This window comes from Aotus nancymaae, unplaced genomic scaffold (assembly GCF_030222135.1).
Source record: "Aotus nancymaae isolate 86718 unplaced genomic scaffold, 86718_ANA_hifiasm-v0.15.2.pri h1tg000072l, whole genome shotgun sequence".
In the NCBI taxonomy this organism is placed as follows: Eukaryota; Metazoa; Chordata; class Mammalia; order Primates; family Aotidae; genus Aotus; species Aotus nancymaae.
In genome coordinates this window covers 1,919,419-1,936,335 of record NW_026988487.1, presented here as the reverse complement: position 1 = coordinate 1,936,335, position 16,917 = coordinate 1,919,419, and the positions used below count along the sequence as shown (strand labels likewise).

General features: G+C 53.7%; 2 protein-coding genes across 4 annotated transcripts; both read left to right on the top strand.

Moving 5' to 3' along the window:
* The first annotated feature begins 1,036 nt into the window (after positions 1-1,036).
* Positions 1,037-4,464, top strand: HOXB7 (homeobox B7). The gene is made up of 2 exons (XM_012451845.3): positions 1,037-1,541; positions 3,623-4,464. Exons 1-2 carry the CDS (start codon positions 1,142-1,144, stop codon positions 3,874-3,876), a joined length of 654 nt encoding a protein of 217 aa, XP_012307268.2. The 5' UTR covers positions 1,037-1,141; the 3' UTR covers positions 3,877-4,464.
* A 2,656-nt stretch (positions 4,465-7,120) lies between these two features.
* HOXB6 (homeobox B6) lies at positions 7,121-15,864 on the top strand. Of its 3 annotated transcripts, none has more exons than XM_064367501.1 (3): positions 7,121-7,210; positions 10,366-13,928; positions 14,979-15,864. In XM_064367501.1, the coding sequence occupies exons 2-3, from the start codon at positions 13,514-13,516 to the stop codon at positions 15,236-15,238; spliced, it is 675 nt and encodes a 224-aa protein (XP_064223571.1). In that variant the 5' UTR covers positions 7,121-7,210; positions 10,366-13,513; the 3' UTR covers positions 15,239-15,864. The 3 variants fall into 3 exon arrangements, with proteins under 3 accessions (XP_064223571.1, XP_012307267.1, XP_012307266.1); XM_012451844.3 differs by lacking the exon at positions 7,121-7,210 and having other exon boundaries at positions 9,366-13,928; positions 14,979-15,240; positions 15,471-15,864; XM_012451843.3 differs by lacking the exon at positions 7,121-7,210 and having other exon boundaries at positions 9,366-13,928.
* The last annotated feature ends 1,053 nt before the right edge of the window (positions 15,865-16,917 follow it).

The window sequence follows — 16,917 nt, the reverse complement described above, 5'->3', positions numbered from 1 at the left end:
ACAAGCGCCTGGGCGGGTGGCTGTGTCCCCCGCCACCTCCCTCTTTGTTTTGCTGTGAGTCCTATGAAGAGTGTGTGTGTGTGTGTGTGTGTGTGTGTGTGTGCGCGCGCGCGCGCATAAAGGTGGAGTGCAGGCCTGCTGAGCATACTTTTTTCCCCCAGGGACTCTTGCTGGGATAGCAGAAGGGAGACCGCTCTTCCTTGCCTCTCCCTCTCTGGGACTTGGCCACCTTCGCTCTGGTCTGAGGCCATGGCTCACCACCTTCCTTCCTTCGCTGCCTCTGCTTCTCTGGTAGTCACGCTCCACTGAGGCATCCGCCTCCGGAACCGGGAAAGCAGCGCGCCCGGGCCACCCTCCACCCTTCCTTTCTCTCCCCATCTACCCAACCCCCTTCTTTCTTTTACTTTCAAACCTTTTTTTTTTTTTTTTTTTTTTTTAGCCACCAGAAACTGCAGCGTCCAAGGCCCATTGGCTGGATCCTGTGCCCTAGGAGCACCTAGGAAGCCTCGCTTCATCTCCGCCCGCAAATCTGGGGCACCGAGAGAGAGAGAGACAGAGCCGTGAGCCAGGCTCACCTTATTCCTCGTCTTGGGAGAACCGGAAAACTTCCCTAAAAGGCCTTGCAGTGCAGAATTGGCCCGGATTAATAAAGACCAGACCTGCCCCACGCACCCACCTTCCCAGTTGCATGCATTCAATCCCTGCGTTTTTCTCTAGCTCGGTAACGGGCTGGAGAGGATGGGTAGCGGGGTGACAACACGGATCGCCCTGAGGTTATTTATTTTCCCTTCCTCTCAATCTCTTCCTCCCCAAACCTCGCCTGCAAGCTGCCTCCAGCCCGCGGGAGTCGGCAGCGGCCCTTGAGCCCCCAGCCCCAATCCACAGGGCTCGGCTTTCCCATTCATTATTGATCATATTTTATAAATCCAACGCCGCACAATTTTTTCCACATTACCGGGAGCCGTGGGGAGGCGGCCCAGCCATTGGCAGAGGGGAAGTCACGTGGGCGGGGTCACGTGGTCCGGAGAGGAAAAAGGGGGTCCTTTTTGGTGTAAATCTGGACTCTAATTCTGTAATATATCAAGGAATCTCGTAAAACCGACACTAAAACGTCCCTGCCTACAAATCATCCGGCCAAATTATGAGTTCATTGTATTATGCGAATGCTTTATTTTCTAAATATCCAGCCTCAAGTTCGGTTTTCGCTACCGGAGCCTTCCCCGAACAAACTTCTTGTGCATTTGCTTCCAACCCCCAGCGCCCGGGCTATGGAACGGGTTCGGGCGCTTCCTTCGCCGCCTCGATGCAGGGCTTGTACCCCGGCGGGGGGGGCATGGCGGGCCAGAGCGCCGCCGGCGTCTACGCGGCCGGCTACGGGCTCGAGCCGAGTTCCTTCAACATGCACTGCGCGCCCTTTGAGCAGAACCTCTCCGGGGTGTGTCCCGGCGACTCCGCCAAGGCGGCGGGCGCCAAGGAGCAGAGGGACTCGGACTTGGCGGCCGAGGGTAACTTCCGGATCTACCCCTGGATGCGAAGCTCAGGTAACGCCGCGCACCGAGCTGTCCCAAGCCCCAGGGGCCCGAGCACATTACTCGGAAGGCGCCCCCTTTCCGGCCGGGCGCCCCTTTCCACGTCCAGAGTGCTCCCAGCCGGAGGCCGGCCCTGGAACGCTGCACCCACTGGTCGCGGCCGCCCCCGCCCCTGCCCCCATATTTGCTCTGTGCTCTCAGGCTCGTTCTGCTTCCCGGAGGGTCTCTCTTCGCCGACGCCACGGCGCTGCGAGCACCCAGCCCGCCTCCACCCTTCCTCTCGGCCTTTTAGCTTTAAATATTTATCAGCAGCGCCGGCACGGGGTGGAGACGAGGCCGTTTGTCTCGCGGAGGAAGGCTGGGGTTTGCAGAGAATAGCCATTAGGGTCTCCCCCCTCCCCCTTCTTAGCTAAGGATCTCAGCCCTGGGTGTGTCCCCCTACCCCAGCTCGAATAAGGTATGGGGGAGGGGGCCATAGCGCTAAGCAATTCTCCCCTCCCCCTTCCTTTCCAGCGAACCCCACTCCCACATTATTCCCATCAGCTCAATTAGTGGTGGGCTCTAGAGGCCTGACGGGAAGAGAAGAGGACCCAGCCAGGGACACAGAGCCAGAGAGGCAGGTGGAGGGAGGGGGCTGAGACCAAGAGAGATGAGCCTCCTGACCCCAGTGAACTTGGGTAGGGGAGCGGAACAGAAGAACTAGAAAGGGGCAGAGGCCTTATGGGACTGCAGCTTCCTCAGGTGCTCTTCCTAGGGCTCCTAAGCACCCCTAAAAAACTGGCCAAGTTTGGAGGTATCACTCCAGATAAGTGATTCTCCTCCTCGGGAAGGGGCTAGGACTCTCTGGAGCCAAATTAAAACTTAGAGAGTGTAGTTCACCCAGCCAGCTGCTGCAGGAACCCCAAGAGGCTGAGGTTCTATAGGGTCCCTGCCAAGTCTAGCCCAGACATTCTTTTCTGCACTGTTCCACAGCAGATGAACTTGGGGGCTAGCCCCAAAGTCCAGAAGACCCAAGACTCATGGTCAGAGGCACCCAGCCCAGTGATGGTCAGGGGCCAGAAGAAGCCCAGCTCTCACATCATCAGTATTGGTGGTTATAGACCCCATTACCTGCTCCATAGTTTAACTGCCTTTCCAGTTGATTTATCAAAGCCCCCATTTTTCTGCTCATAGCCATTTCAGCTTGACTTTTATGTGACTTGAAACTAGGGCCCCTAGCCCCTCCTCCTTTGTCTCCTTCCCAGGAGCACCTCTTTCAAGTCTCCTCAGGGTTCTGAGCCTAATGCAGAAGTTCTCCTCTGCCCTTCAGCCCTCACTACCCAGATACTCCATGTTCCAACTTATCCCAGGCTGCTGTCTCTCCTCTTCCCCGTGCCTTCCTGGAGGCCCAAAGATTGCTTTAGGTAGCTGGGCTGTCTAGGCAAGCAGGCAGGCAGGACACCCTGGCCCTGTCTGAAGTTTAGCCACTCACTGGAAAAGAATCATCAGAGGGTCAACTGCTGTCAGACCAACTCTTGGCTCCAAGGAAATCTGCAAATTCTTACCTTCTCATTCCATAACATGCTGGGGGCAAGTTGGAGGGACTGGGCCTTTGAGGCCCCTTTGTCTCCTTTTCTTCTTGGGAAACATTCTCAAGCCAGGCCTGGCACCCCACTCCAGGGTCAGTTGCATGGTTTCTGTTGGCCTCTACTGGAAAGACCATCAGATCAGCATTCAAAAGAGGAGGTTTAGGGTCCTTGATCCTAGAGAATGAAAGGAGGATTAATCTCCCCTCATTCAACTTGCACCCCTTAGGAGCAGAGCCTTCAATAGCCAGCAGGTTACTTTCCTGGGTTCAGAAGCTTCAGGCTGAAAAAGACTTCTCGGATAGAAAACGGGAATGTTTGCCTTGAGAAGCCTGTAGAAAATTCTGCAATTGAAGGGATACTGCAGCTGGAATAAGGGCTGGGGTATGGAAAGCCAGAATTTGGTTTAGTGGGAAAATGGGCTTCTTCACCCATCAACTTCAAATCACAGACAGGGTCTAAGAGGGAGGTGAGCACTCTTTTGGAGTTTTCTGCACTCACTGATTTTCCTCTAAATACTGTGCGCAGGAACCGACCGCAAACGAGGCCGCCAGACCTACACCCGCTACCAGACCCTGGAGCTGGAGAAAGAATTTCACTACAATCGCTACCTGACGCGGCGGCGGCGCATCGAGATCGCGCACGCGCTCTGCCTCACAGAAAGACAGATCAAGATTTGGTTTCAGAACAGGCGCATGAAGTGGAAAAAGGAGAACAAGACCGCGGGCCCCGGGACCACCGGCCAGGACAAGACTGAAGCAGAGGAGGAAGAGGAAGAGTGAGGGATGGAGAAAGGGCAGAGGAAGAGAGATGAGGAGAAGAGGAGAAGCCCAGCTATGGGAACTGAATCAGGAAACTCAAATCAAATAGGGAAGTAAAAACAAACAAACAAAAACTATTTAAATGAAAGACGTTTTAAAATTTTTTTTGAGGAGAGAGAAAGGTGAAATACTGGCTTTTCAACACTGAAAAAAATACTACCTATAGGAAAGTCTGTCAGGTTTTTTTTTTTTTTTTTTTTTTTTTGTACAGGATGAGAAGGACATTATCTACCTGTTCTGTAGCTTTCTGGAATTTACCTATCCTTTTCTATGTTGCTGTTGTAAGGTCTTTGTAAAATCTTGCTGTTTTGTAAGCCCTCTTTGATGCTGTCTTTGTGGACTGTGGGTCTGGACTAGCCCTGTGGTTGCCTGCCCTCCTGAGCCTCTGCCTTCCCAGTAGCAGCACCGAGGGGCCTTAGGGAGCCCCCAAACCCACAACTTGTGTGTTCTCCAAGCGCCTGGCCGTTGCTCCTTGCTCCCTGTCCCTTGGCCCCATGCTCCCTTTTACATTCTATGTGTATCAAAAAGATGGAAAAATAAAACACAATTCAAAATAAACAAATGCCCTATATTCTGTCTAAGGCTGGGAAGGGGTCGGGGTTAGCGATGATCCCGTGGCTCTGACTTCTGATACAGGTTCATTTCTGTGCTGGATTTGTTCTTTTTCTTGGTGCCTCCTGCTCTGGGTGGGGGCTGCCAACTAGTGAACCCCGATATTTCACTCACGCATTCCCTTTACACTCTTTTACACACATTGAGATACATGATGCACACAATCACGTGTTTACAGGCTGACATCACACATATCCACACAGTCATGGTCACAAACACTCATATCCATATGTTAACAAATAAACATACAGGCATTCATATAATCCCAGCTCCATGCCCAGAACATACGCATTCATGTTCACACACACTCACAAGTAAACACACATTCACACTCACTCACAGATACATTGATACCAACGTACATTCACACATTGGCTTATAAACACAGATTCACATTTGCCCCCAAGTAAACGCATTCAGGAGCCCACATGCTTAGTCACACACGCTCACAAAACAACAAAAACCTCACAGTTCCACAAACCCGCTTCCTCATTCAGGTCTGGAAACCAAGCTGCGGGATCTGGATGTGGGCCGCAGCTCAGGCACAGAGACAGAGCTGAAATCCAAGCTGCTAGGTCTCATACGAAGGAAGAGCCGAAGGAAAGGGAAATGAACACCCAAATTCACTCTGGCTTCTTGGGTGGCGTTGGGTAGGCGCCAGGCCAGGGAGTAGAGGCTCTCAGTCCGCGCACAGCAGCCTCCAGCTAGGGCGCTCACGGCTTCCTGCTCGCTCGACAAACATTTTCGGCAAGAGCTAGTCCTTTATTTTATTTCGTTTTATTTTACTTTGCTTTGTCTTAATTTATCTCGTTCTAAACTGACACAAGCGACCCAAATAAAACTTTAAAATGGGGGGTGGAGAAGGGAATGAGTCCGGCAGCAAGAGCCTGAGCGGTGTGGCCGCATCCCGGCGGCTCTCGGAGCCTGGCCGCGCCACGCCCGGGGCTTCCTCCGCTCCTCTCCGCCCGCTCTCCGCGCCGCTGACAACAGCCTGGAACCTTCTCCGCAGCACAGAGAGAGAGAGAGAGAGAGAAGAAAAAAAAAATTGGGCAGGGGAGGTTATTTCGTTTCCTGAATTTGGTCATCGGTAGCTCAACTTGAAATACGGGGATATTTCAGGGGACCTGGGAGACCTGAGCTTAATTTTCATTTTATTTTTTGCTTTCAAATACCCGCTGATTGCAGGATCAAGACCTGGATGGTGGTGTCTATGCAGCTAGAATCGCCGAACTGATTTTTAGCATTTATTCGATTATAAATCCTGGATTATTTAAATTTAAAAAACAGACGTTGGAAAGAAAGAGGAAGGAGGGTTGGTTTTAGGATGATCTGTTGAATTTGAATTTGTCTGTGAAAGGCTTCTAAACCTGCAATTTCCCCCATTATTGACCACGTAACCCCCTGGAGAGTGCGGGGAGCTGTCAATAGGCAATCTGGACTTGCCTGCATTTGGGAGAGGCCAGGATCCGTCTTGACCCTCCCCTAGTTTCTGAGTTGCGGAGGCGAGAATCTGGTTGTCAGACTATCAGCCTTGGCCCCCCCATCCAGGCCACCTTTCCTCCTGGGGCAAAAACTAAGCCCTAGGGGATCCAAGGCCCCCACGCCCGCAATGCTGCAAGCCTCCCAGGTGGGGGTCCTGCCATCTCCAGGGCTAGGAATGAGGGGTCCAGTTCAGCGGGGGAGAGGGAACACCGAAGCTTTCATTTTGCCCACGTGCGGATGGCAATTCTAGACACTAGACACCGGCTTCTGCTCCCGTCTCACCCCAAAATTGCCTCAGAACAGTCCCTCTGCAGAGGATTTGGGGTAGACTTTTATTGAAAGAGGGAGCAGAGCTCCTGTGGAAAATAGGGAGGTTCGGAAAAGAACCCCCTTCCCAGCTGCACCTTTATAGCTTCTCCACTCTGATTCTCTGCCCCCCCAAATCTCACCCCTTCTCAGATTGGGGTTTCCCCAAAAGGAGAGAAGGAGAAGAAAAGAAGATGGCGACTGAGAAAAGGGTTGCTGGTGGAGCAGCCATGAAGAAATGCAATAAATTCCTTGTTGTTTTATGAAAATTTACAACTTTGTGATAGAAGTTTATGAGTGGTTGAATCCAGCGATTGGCCGGCGCCGGTCATGTGGCCGGGCGATCGTGAACATGAACTTTTTATCATTTCCCTGGTGGTTATAATGCAGCATTCTTTTGGACACCACACCTAGGTCGGAGCACTGTCGTCCTTCAGGGCTCCAGCCTCTTGATATTTTTATACTTCAGTATCAGCTCGATAGAGCAAAAGAGAGAGAGGACGAGAGAGGGGGGTGAGGAGAAAAGAGAGAGAGAGCGAGAGAGGGAGAGGGAGAGCAGGAGGGGTGGGAATTACACAAAGAGAGAACAAAAATAATTTTGATCCCTAAGTTAATTTGCTCACTGATCTGGGATTTTAGTCATCATGGAGGGTAAATGGACAATCTGCCTAGGACTGCAGCCTGATACTATTTTTCAAAGCCAGAACTTACTCAATTTTCTATGCAAATGTCAGAAAAATGAAACACCCTCTCTCCCAAGTCAGAGAAGGGGAAGCGACGGCTCTCACGTTGGGACAATATTATCTGGAAGCTGAAGAAGAAACTGAATGCTCCTTCTTTCCTCCCTCCCCATTCCTTTCAATCCAGAGGGAAAAAAATCCCAAGGTCTGCAAAGGTAAGGGAGATTCTACAATTTTCTTCGGGTTCTTTTGCATCGCTTTTGTAGGGGGGTGGGGCTTGGGTTTTTCTCCCTCCTCCCCTACTCCAAGACGGGGCTGAACCCTACCTCTGGGCGCTGCAGGGAGAAGCTTCCCAGGAAATTCGGTGGTGGAGAGAGGGGTGGCTGCTTCCTGGAGGGGGAGCCAAGGCAGGGAATCGGGAAGACGAATCTAAAGGGGGCCAGGAGACAAGCTCTAAGTTGCCTTTTTAAGCTTGGAGGAGAGACTCAAACAAGGGGGCCGCGAAAAAGAGGATAGGGGCATCTGGGCTTCAGTGGCACCCAAAGAAGCCAGTCGTTATGGCCTCCGTGGGTTTGCCCCCTCCCCCTCCTGCCATCCCTCCCTTGTCCCAATCTCTGGCTATTGCCCCCGCGCAGTTCTCTTGCCTGGTGCGGATATCGCCGGGTTCCCGGCAGCATTGGCATGTGGGGCGGTGGCGCTAAGGGACGTCCTGGTCTCTGTAGGGCCTGGAATCTCCGCCAAGGCCGGCGAGGGAGAGGAGGCGGCTAGAGAAACACAGAAAAGACAATTTACATAGAAATGTTCGCTATCTCCCTTCGGAGACGTTTTTGAAATTAAAGGGCTGTGGGTGGAGACACCAAAAATGAGGGAGACCCTCCCCCCCCAGGAAGCTTGCCCGAGAATGCCCAAGTCTCTCGCCACTCACGCAAGAGGGAGCCTTGCTCTGCAGGGAGACAGTTTTGTGGTTTTAATGCGGTAGGTTGCAGCTGCTGGTTTCTGCGCTATATTGATTCTATTATTTGCATTGTATTGGTATGGGATGTGTGGATTTCGGTGGAGTAAAAAATTGCCATGTGTGTGTGTCTGATGTGGTAACATTTCAAACTTTCCTGGGTCCAAAAGTGGTGATTGTGAATAAGCTATTAAGTGCTTTTTTGTTTTAGGCTTGTAAATAAAAACAAAAAAGAAAGAAATAAAAGACGAAAATAAGAAAATCCAGTTATGGGATCTAGTGGTGTGTAAACTGGAAAGCTAACTGGCACTGAGCTCAGGCAGTCCCGTCCCTCGGGTGTCCAATTTATCTCTCAGTCAGGCCTTCTGGGGGTGTGGGGAGGGCGGAGAACCATTGGGCAGGAGACAAGAGATTCCTCAAGTAGCTGGTGGGGTGGAAGTAGGAGCCAGCCTTCAGGCAAGGACTTAAAAATGGGGCGAGGGAGCTTCTAGGGGAAGTTTCCAGCTAAGAGATAAGTGCCTTTGGCTGTGGAGGGCAGGAGAGATTGTGATTTAGTTTGGTTTGCACGACATGTGATTGCTTTTCTCTTTCTTAAGACCAGATGCAGGACGTTCAGCCTCGAGCCTCTGGTCGCTCCGGAGTTACAGGGCCTGGGGTGTGTTGGAAGTGGGGGGTATATTTATTATTTCAGTCCTAAGCTGGGAGAGGGCCACTTGTGGCGCGGAAGAAGGGGCTGGGGTCGGGGTAGACGCTCTAGGCTCAGGCCCGGCCTGGGCGCCGGGAGGGACCGCTCGGTTTCGTAGCGAGAATTCTCCGCCAGCACCCACGGCACTCAGGGCTTATTCTCAAGGGATACATTTCCCAAACCCACCCACACTAAAGGTCTTTTTCTCCTGTAGTCTTGGAGGGTTATAAATCCTCCCTTAGTTCACTGTGACCCAAATTATGCGGTTTGCTGCCATCTACCGTCCGTTCGGAGACACGCGGCTTCGGCGCCGCAAAGCCCGCGACACTGCCCCAGCAGTGCCCGACGCCTGGAGCCCCGGCCGCGCAGGGTCCACGGGATTCGGGGGATTTCGGACCCACACCGACGTTCTCAGCTGGGTCTTGGTTCCCCGGTGTGGGTTAGAGAACAGAATAAGTCTCTCCTCCACCCATCATCCTCAATTCCCCACTCTCCCCGCCCCCTCACCCGTCCCTCCCATCCCAGCCTCAAACCTGGAGGCTGGGAGGGGAAGGGGAAGCGGCTTCCTCTAGGACATATTTAAAAAGGTCTAATTCTGCATCCAGTGGCCAGGGGCCCTGAACCAAAGGGTGGAGGGATCAGAGCCAAGACCCCCACCGCCATCCCCACCCCCACCCTCACCCCCACCCCACCAAGGCGCGGGAGAGAATGGGGCCGCTTGAGAGATCCGAAGCCAAGGCTGTTCAAGGTTTATTTGGTTTTCTTCTCAGCCAAGGGAGGGGGCCGGCAGGGCAGGCGCCGGCCCCGGCAGTTCCACTCGGTTGTCAAAAGACAAACCGGGTCTGTGTTCTCCTGGTTGGCTGGTGGGTCTTGCCAGTTCCTTGGTTGGTGGGTCCATGGTGAAGGAATTGAACTGAGTTTTCTGGAAACTGTTGGTGTCTGCAAGTGAGCGCTGATCCCCTCCCCCATTCTCGATCGTTTCAAGCGAAATCGACGTAAATATGATTTGGGGAAAAAATTGGGAGTGGGACTGGGGCTAAATCATTAAGGAACCACACCGTCGTAATTTCCGTTCCTGTTGGACCCCTCACACTGGCTTAACTCGACCGCCTTCCCAGGAAGGGGTGGCCAGGGCTGGGCTATGCGCCTCCACTGCCGCGTTTGAACGTTTGAATATTGGCCCCTGTCTCACGGGTTACTGATTAGCTCCGGCTTTCAAGCCGTAGGAGGAAGCTCTGGCAGTTTCTTTAAAGGTGCTGTGGTCCTAGTTCCTGGGAGAGGGGTTCCAGGATATTGCCTGTGATGTCAGGCAAGCCAAGGTGTTGCCAGAGTCTTGCCCAGGGCTGACGAGGTCGAGAGGCCTGGTGGTGCTGGGGACAAACACTGCGGCTGCGGTCTCCGCACTTTCCGGCGCCTCTGGAGCAGTTCTTTTCAGCTTTTCCGCAGTGAGAGTGGCTTTCTGGCGGCTATAAGGCCCGACTCAGAAAGGAGCCAGCCTACAAGGTCTTGGGCCCTTCCGAAATTGTTTTGCTTTTGGGCAATCCAAAGGACGGGTAGAGAAGTCGAGCTGGTACAGGGTATTGAAACACTTCAGTACCCTTGGGGTGCTCCTGGGCCTGGGGGTAGGAAACCGGGAAAGTGGGCTCAGCGCTACTGCTCCCTCCCCCTAAAGATCAAAGAGTTTGCTGCTCATTTGCATAATGGAAATGAAGTCTTTGTACCTTGATTTGCAGGGGCCGATTTTGGGGCAATGTGTCTCATCTAAAGAGCCTCCTCCAACCTATGGGAGTAATGACTCAGTACCCCTGGTAACATTTATGTTCCCCAAACCCAGAGAAACAGAGTCCAGGATGAGAACTGGATTGAAATGTTTTCATCGATCACTACCCCAGCCAAAGCTGGGGGTGGTGAGGGAAGGTGCTCACCACCCCGAAGAGCTGAGGGGGAGAGCTTTATAGCTTAGAGGAAATTGGAAGCCTGGACAATGTCTCAGCCCCCTCCACACACACATCACAACACACACACACAGACACACAGACACACACACACAAAGGCAAATATCTCTCCTGAGGTTACCTATCAAGAATTTTACTCCTGAACTAAACACAACTTAGGAAACATTTTCCTGAGAGCTGGAATGTGTTAACTTGCCCACAGGACTGCAGACTCACGGCAGAGAAAATTACAATGATAAATCCTGCCTGTGGGGTATCTGTACAATCCCTCAGTTATGTACTCAAGAATTGGTACACATTTCTATCCATCTCTCTGAACACACACTTCCTCATTGAGGCAGGGAGAGACACCCTAGACTGGCGGAAGTCTGTGTCCGCTGGGTATTTACATATTCCCCCATGGAGACAGACAGACGTCGGTGGACCGAACCACAGACAGATTCGTAGGGATCTGGCTCCAGAAACCAGTCGGTCTCTGGCCAGCCCTGCCCGCCTGCTCTTTTTCCCAAACAAACGGATCAGACGAATAAACGCTCATAAATACCTCTGGGTTTAGATAAGAGCGATGAGGCGCTATTTCCTTTCATGCCCGACTCCAGGCGCCCAGGCCCTGCCCAGAGGGGCTCCATCTCCAGACAAGCAACCTGCAGAGGTGAGGTTAATTTGGGGGCTGTCACTCTAAGGATAAGACAATTATTTTCCTGCTTCTGTCACAGGGAAATGCTCCCTTCCTCACCAGATCTTATTTTGCTCAGACTCTACTGAGAAGACCACATTATTTAGTGCTAGGATGGGGACATTGTGGCCAGGGAGGAGGCAGGGAAGGCTGAGACCCAGGGCTCAGCCTCAGCAGTAGGGAGGAGGTGCATGCAAGCACTCTCTCCCACTTTTTTCCCTCTGTTCAAATGGCCCCTAGTCCACTCTAGAAGTGAGCCAAACCATAGCTAGATTTGGAATATTTATTGTTCTTCATCATCAGGGGGTTTTAATTTATTTTCTTAAATGCTTATCAAAAACTCCCATAGAGTCAGGAAGTGATTGGAGGGACATCCAGGGATGGCCAGTTTGCCATTAAGTTACAGCTTAGAAGTTGCCCTGAGTTCAGAGAGCCTTGGAGACCATGTTGCAACCAAATAAGTTCCCACCCTTGGTCCTCCAAGCTCAGCCCTCTACCACCCTCCCTAGTGTCTTGTATACTATCTTCAGGGGGCAGAGCTCAGCCAGAAAAAAGAGCCCAAAGGAAGGACAAGACAGAGAAGGGTCAGCCTGGCCTGACATCTGACTTTGTTCCATGCCCTGACTTGTCCCCAGGTCTGAGGGTTGTCATCCTTCACTACCTGGCCTGTGTATGCATATTAGAAGGCTGGAAATTTACTGTGGCCCTGTCTCCCAGCCTGGGCTTTCAATGCTCATTTTCCTTGGATGAAAGAGCCAGAGACATACACTCTCTCACACACCCAAGCTTGTAAGGCAGCAAAGCTGATGATACAAATGTGTGGTGTGGGAGGGAATTGTAGCAATGCTGAGGCACAGACAGAAGGGATAGGGGACGCTCGCTGATGGCTGGAAGCTGCCTGCTGAGTCCCCAGGAGAACTCAAACATCCTTCTCTCCCTATCAAACTAGAGCAAAAACCAAGTATTGGGAAAGAATTTTAAAAAGAACTGCCAGCTCCTACAGACACTCGGAAGAGGAGTGAGGGTGTCTTTCTTCCTAGTGGTCTCTGACTGCCTCAACTATCAGGAGGGTCTGAAGACCCACAACTGGAAGAGGAATGATGTCTTCCTCATGCCCAGATTTACTGGTGCATCCCTGATTCCTAAAAATCCTATAGCCCAGGCTATTCTTGAGATTGCAGAGGGCGCTGGAGTGAGGGTTACAGGCAGGACAGGGATCAGACAAATAAAGTCACCTAGGCTGAGGGATACCCCTGGCTCCTTCACTACACATCACCAAGTGAGGAGAGGGCTAGTCCCTTTCCCCAGTGCCCCTTCCCCTGCCAAGAGTGAGCAGCTGCATACCAGAAGCAAGCAGGATGTCTTGGGCAGCTAGCTGTCTGGACACTGCCTACCAAGAAGCTCCCAGCCTAGCCACAGAGCCAGAGGGGGAAGCTTGGGCTCAGACTCTTCTGCCAGCTCCCAGTCTTCTGGGTCTCCTAGGCAGTGGGATCTGGCCTGCCCCCTCAGATCAGAAGGGTTGTGGAGAAGCAAGAACAATAACCTGAGGCTTGGAGGAGAAAGGGCAGATCTGATAAACAGGAAAAACCATGTTCGAAACCTGGGGAGGAGGGTGTTTCTTCTTTCTCGTCTTAGCGGAGAACTCTTCTCACCTTCCTCCAACACAAAACCCTAGAAACAAACCTTCTTTAGCTCTCTCTCTCTCAAGGAGATTCGGAAACATTTACCCACCTCTCCCTGGAAGGAAAGGGCCCAAGCAACGCAGGGGTTAACTTTTCTGAAAACATAATTAACTTTTTCCTATCCTGCGTGGGGTGGGGGAGAGATACATTTATTTAATCACCCAGGAGTGGGGTGGTCTCAATCTAAACGCTCCCTTCTCCCTCAAAGGCACAGAGCCTATTTCACAGATCCTACGTAGGTGGAACGGGACGCGTTGTGTTGTTGGGGAGAGAGAGAGAGAGAAAGGAGAAGGAGAAGGAGGAAAAAAAGGTTGATAGGTTTGTGCGCGGGTCCCTCGTGCGGGCTGCGCTCCTCCTGGGTGCTATTTGACAATTCCTGCCTCTGCCATTGGTCAGTGTTGGATCAGATGGTTGTATTTCCTTCTGGCCCTCACTGGCACCTCGCCATCCCCCCTCAGCTAAAACCCAATCTCGGATATACTACTAATAGGCGCGGCGCTCGGACTATAAAACACAACAAATCATAAACCCGGCGGAGCAGCAGCGGCCGCGCGCGCCTCCCCTCCCAATGAGTTCCTATTTCGTGAACTCCACCTTCCCCGTCACTCTGGCCAGCGGGCAGGAGTCCTTTTTGGGCCAGCTACCGCTCTACTCGTCGGGCTATGCGGATCCGCTGAGGCATTACCCCGCGCCCTACGGGCCAGGGCCGGGCCAGGACAAGGGCTTTGCCACTTCCTCCTATTACCCGCCGGCGGGCGGTGGCTACGGCCGAGCGGCGCCCTGCGACTACGGGCCGGCGCCGGCCTTCTACCGCGAGAAGGAGTCGGCCTGCGCACTCTCCGGCGCCGACGAGCCGCCCCCGTTCCACCCCGAGCCGCGGAAGTCGGACTGCGCGCAGGACAAGAGCGTGTTCGGCGAGACGGAAGAGCAGAAGTGCTCCACTCCGGTCTACCCGTGGATGCAGCGGATGAATTCGTGCAACAGTGAGTGAGACTCCTCGTCGCCGTCGCCCTGGCTCCCGTGGGCCCCCACCCCGGGACACAGAACTAGTGAGCGTTCCCCCCCCATTCTTCCACAGGGTGCTGGGTGGGCATCTCGGTTAGGAGATAAAAGAAGATTGGGCGCCTGCTTGGCGTTTCTCGCCTGTCCCCTGGTAGGCAGGAGTTACAAACTTTGCAAAGTCCCAGCCGCGCTGGGAGCCAGGGGAAGCGAGTGGACTCTCCTGGGGCGCCTGGCCAGAGCCGGGGGTTCCAGGACAAGGAAGGGAGCAGGGGACCACAGTCACTGGCTTGGCTTTACTTGGCGCCCCAGTCCCCTCTCCCAGCCCTGGTAGGGTCCCCCAACCAAAGACGGCTCCATTAAAAACGGAGTGCGTCATGCAAGGGGGTGGGAGGTGACGCTGGAGAGGAAGAGTTGACTGTGTTTCCCGGAGGGTGGGGGGCTTGGGCAAGATGAGGCACCAGGAAAGGGGTGGTAGTTAGAGGCGGGAGGAGGACTAAGGGGAAGGAAGAGAGAGGGAGCAGGCAGAGCGAGAGAGAGGGGGAAACAGGCGCGGGATCTCAGGTTGGATTATTTGCTGGCCTTAAGTCCCAATTGACGTCCATTAGCCGGACTCGAAAGTGAGGAGCCGTTAATGTAGACTATGGATCGATCTACGTCATTACGGATTAAGGGCCTGGATTTATCATTGGGTGGGCGGGGTGGGGGGAGCTGGATGGATGGAAAGGGAGGGAAAGACAAGATGCAACTAGGAAGACACACACCTGGCCGGCCCCTCCCCCCAGGCTCAGGTGGGATTTCAAACTGCTCCTCCCCTCCCCCATCTAGAGTCTAGACTGGCGGCACAGGCCTAGGAGACCAGGAGGGAATCTGGAGGGGGCGCTGGAGGAGTGCGAAAAGGGGAAAAGGAACCAGGAGAGTGGAGGGCATCCCGGTACAGGGTGCAGACTGGAGTCTGTGTTCGAGGGTCGACTAAGGGAGGGGGCCCTGGGCCCGCTAACCCCAGGCCTCAGCATCTCAACTCTGCGTAACAGGTTCCTCCTTTGGGCCCAGCGGCCGGCGAGGCCGCCAGACATATACGCGCTACCAGACGCTGGAGCTGGAGAAGGAGTTTCACTACAATCGCTACCTGACGCGGCGGCGGCGCATCGAGATCGCGCACGCCCTGTGCCTGACTGAGCGGCAGATCAAGATCTGGTTCCAGAACCGACGCATGAAGTGGAAAAAGGAGAGCAAACTGCTCAGCGCTTCTCAGCTCAGTGCCGAGGAGGAGGAAGAAAAACCCGCCGAGTGAAGGTGCTGGAAAGGGAGGGAGGACGAGAGGGGAAAGGCCTGTGGGAGCCGAGGGCGTCGGAGAGCCCCGGGAAGGAAGGCTCTCGGGTGGGGGAGCCAGGAGACTTGCTCTCTGGCACACGACAGGCGGGGCCAGCGCTCTCCTGGACGCCCCCGCCCGCACAGCTCCCGGCGGGTGCTCAGAGGCCTCACTGCTCGAGCCTACCCAGCACCCCTCGCCCTTCTTTCCCGAGAAACCCGCTTCAGCCTGATCAGGCTTCCCAGTGAGAACTGAGGATCGGACTCACTTGATGTTTTCTGGAAGCAGAGCAAAATGCTCTTGTCCCTGTCGCGTCTCATTTCATCCTTGTCCCCGGTGCACGGTTCAAAGGTAGATTCGCTGTCCCCTCAGCGGGGACCTCGAAGACTCCCTGATCCCAGATCTGTCGTGTCTCCCACCCCCTCCCTAAAGCCACTGGAAGGAGCACATACTACCTAGAAGTAAGAAGAGGAGCCTCAGAAGAAAACAAAGTTCTATTTTATTAATTTTCTATGTGTTGTGTTTGTAGTCTTGTCTTAGCTCTGGACGTGAAATACTTCGGTAATAATATTAATATTAATAATAATAATAAAGATGTGAAAACTCGACGCTTGGTCACCTCCGATCTTCCCCTGCCATTTTTTCCTCTCCCCCAATCCCCAGCCTCTCCATCTTCCCTGAGCCAAAAATCTTCAGCAAAGGCGAGAGCCCTGGCCCACCGCAGCGGGCCCTGTTCGACTGGGAAGTTACAGCTGAGATAAAGGCTGGAGCGATCAGTCCTGGCCAGGTCCCAGCGCTGCGTTTCCCTGGTGCTGAGGCTCACAGCCGCCTCTCCCCTAGCAGAGTTGGGGGATGGAGAGGGGCTGTTTCTCTCTCATTCTCTAGCCTTTCCTCCTGTGTCTACAGCACTAAAGGAGCCACTGAGGCCCCCAATGCTCTCTTGTGGAGATGGAGCCATCGAGTCTGGGGGCCTCTACAGCACTTTTCTGTCCTCACCTCTGCAGAGGCCCCTGGCCTTTGGGCTGTCCACATGGCCAGGTCTTCACCAGCCTTGGCCCTCTGCTCCCTGCCTGTGGCTCTGGAGACTGAAAAATGGGGCCACTGGGTATCTCTCGCCCTGCAGCTGAAGGCTCCAGGTGCCCCTTCCCACCTCAAGTAGGAGATCAGCCATAAGTAGGGGAATGTAAAGCCACCAGCCAGGCACAGGCCGAGGGGCACGGCTTTCCCTTGCTCCTTGGAGACCCCAGAGCAGGAGGCCAGGTGATGGGGCATTTAGTGTCATCTTTTCAACCCAGAATGGTCCATTCTCTTTCCGCTCCCACGGGCATCCAGAGGGCAAGCTGTGGACACTGTTTTCCTTTATTCCTCCGCCCTCTCGCTCCCTTTTTAAAGAAAATAGTCACCTCGTAATAGGGGCCCAGCTGCGGTGGTCTCTGGCCGCTCAGCGTGCTCAACAAACCGTGTGGGTCCTTGGAACCCCTTTTCCGGGAAGGCGGCTGCCACCAGGCAAATTCTCAAACTGCCCAGCTGCGAATGAGGGGTCTGGAGTGGGGCCTCCAAATGCAATAGCCGAGGAGGAGGGGAAGGGGTCCTGCTTTACAAACTCGCAGACACATGTTACTACTCAAACCCAAGCCGCCGACACGGTGGCCGCTGCAGTC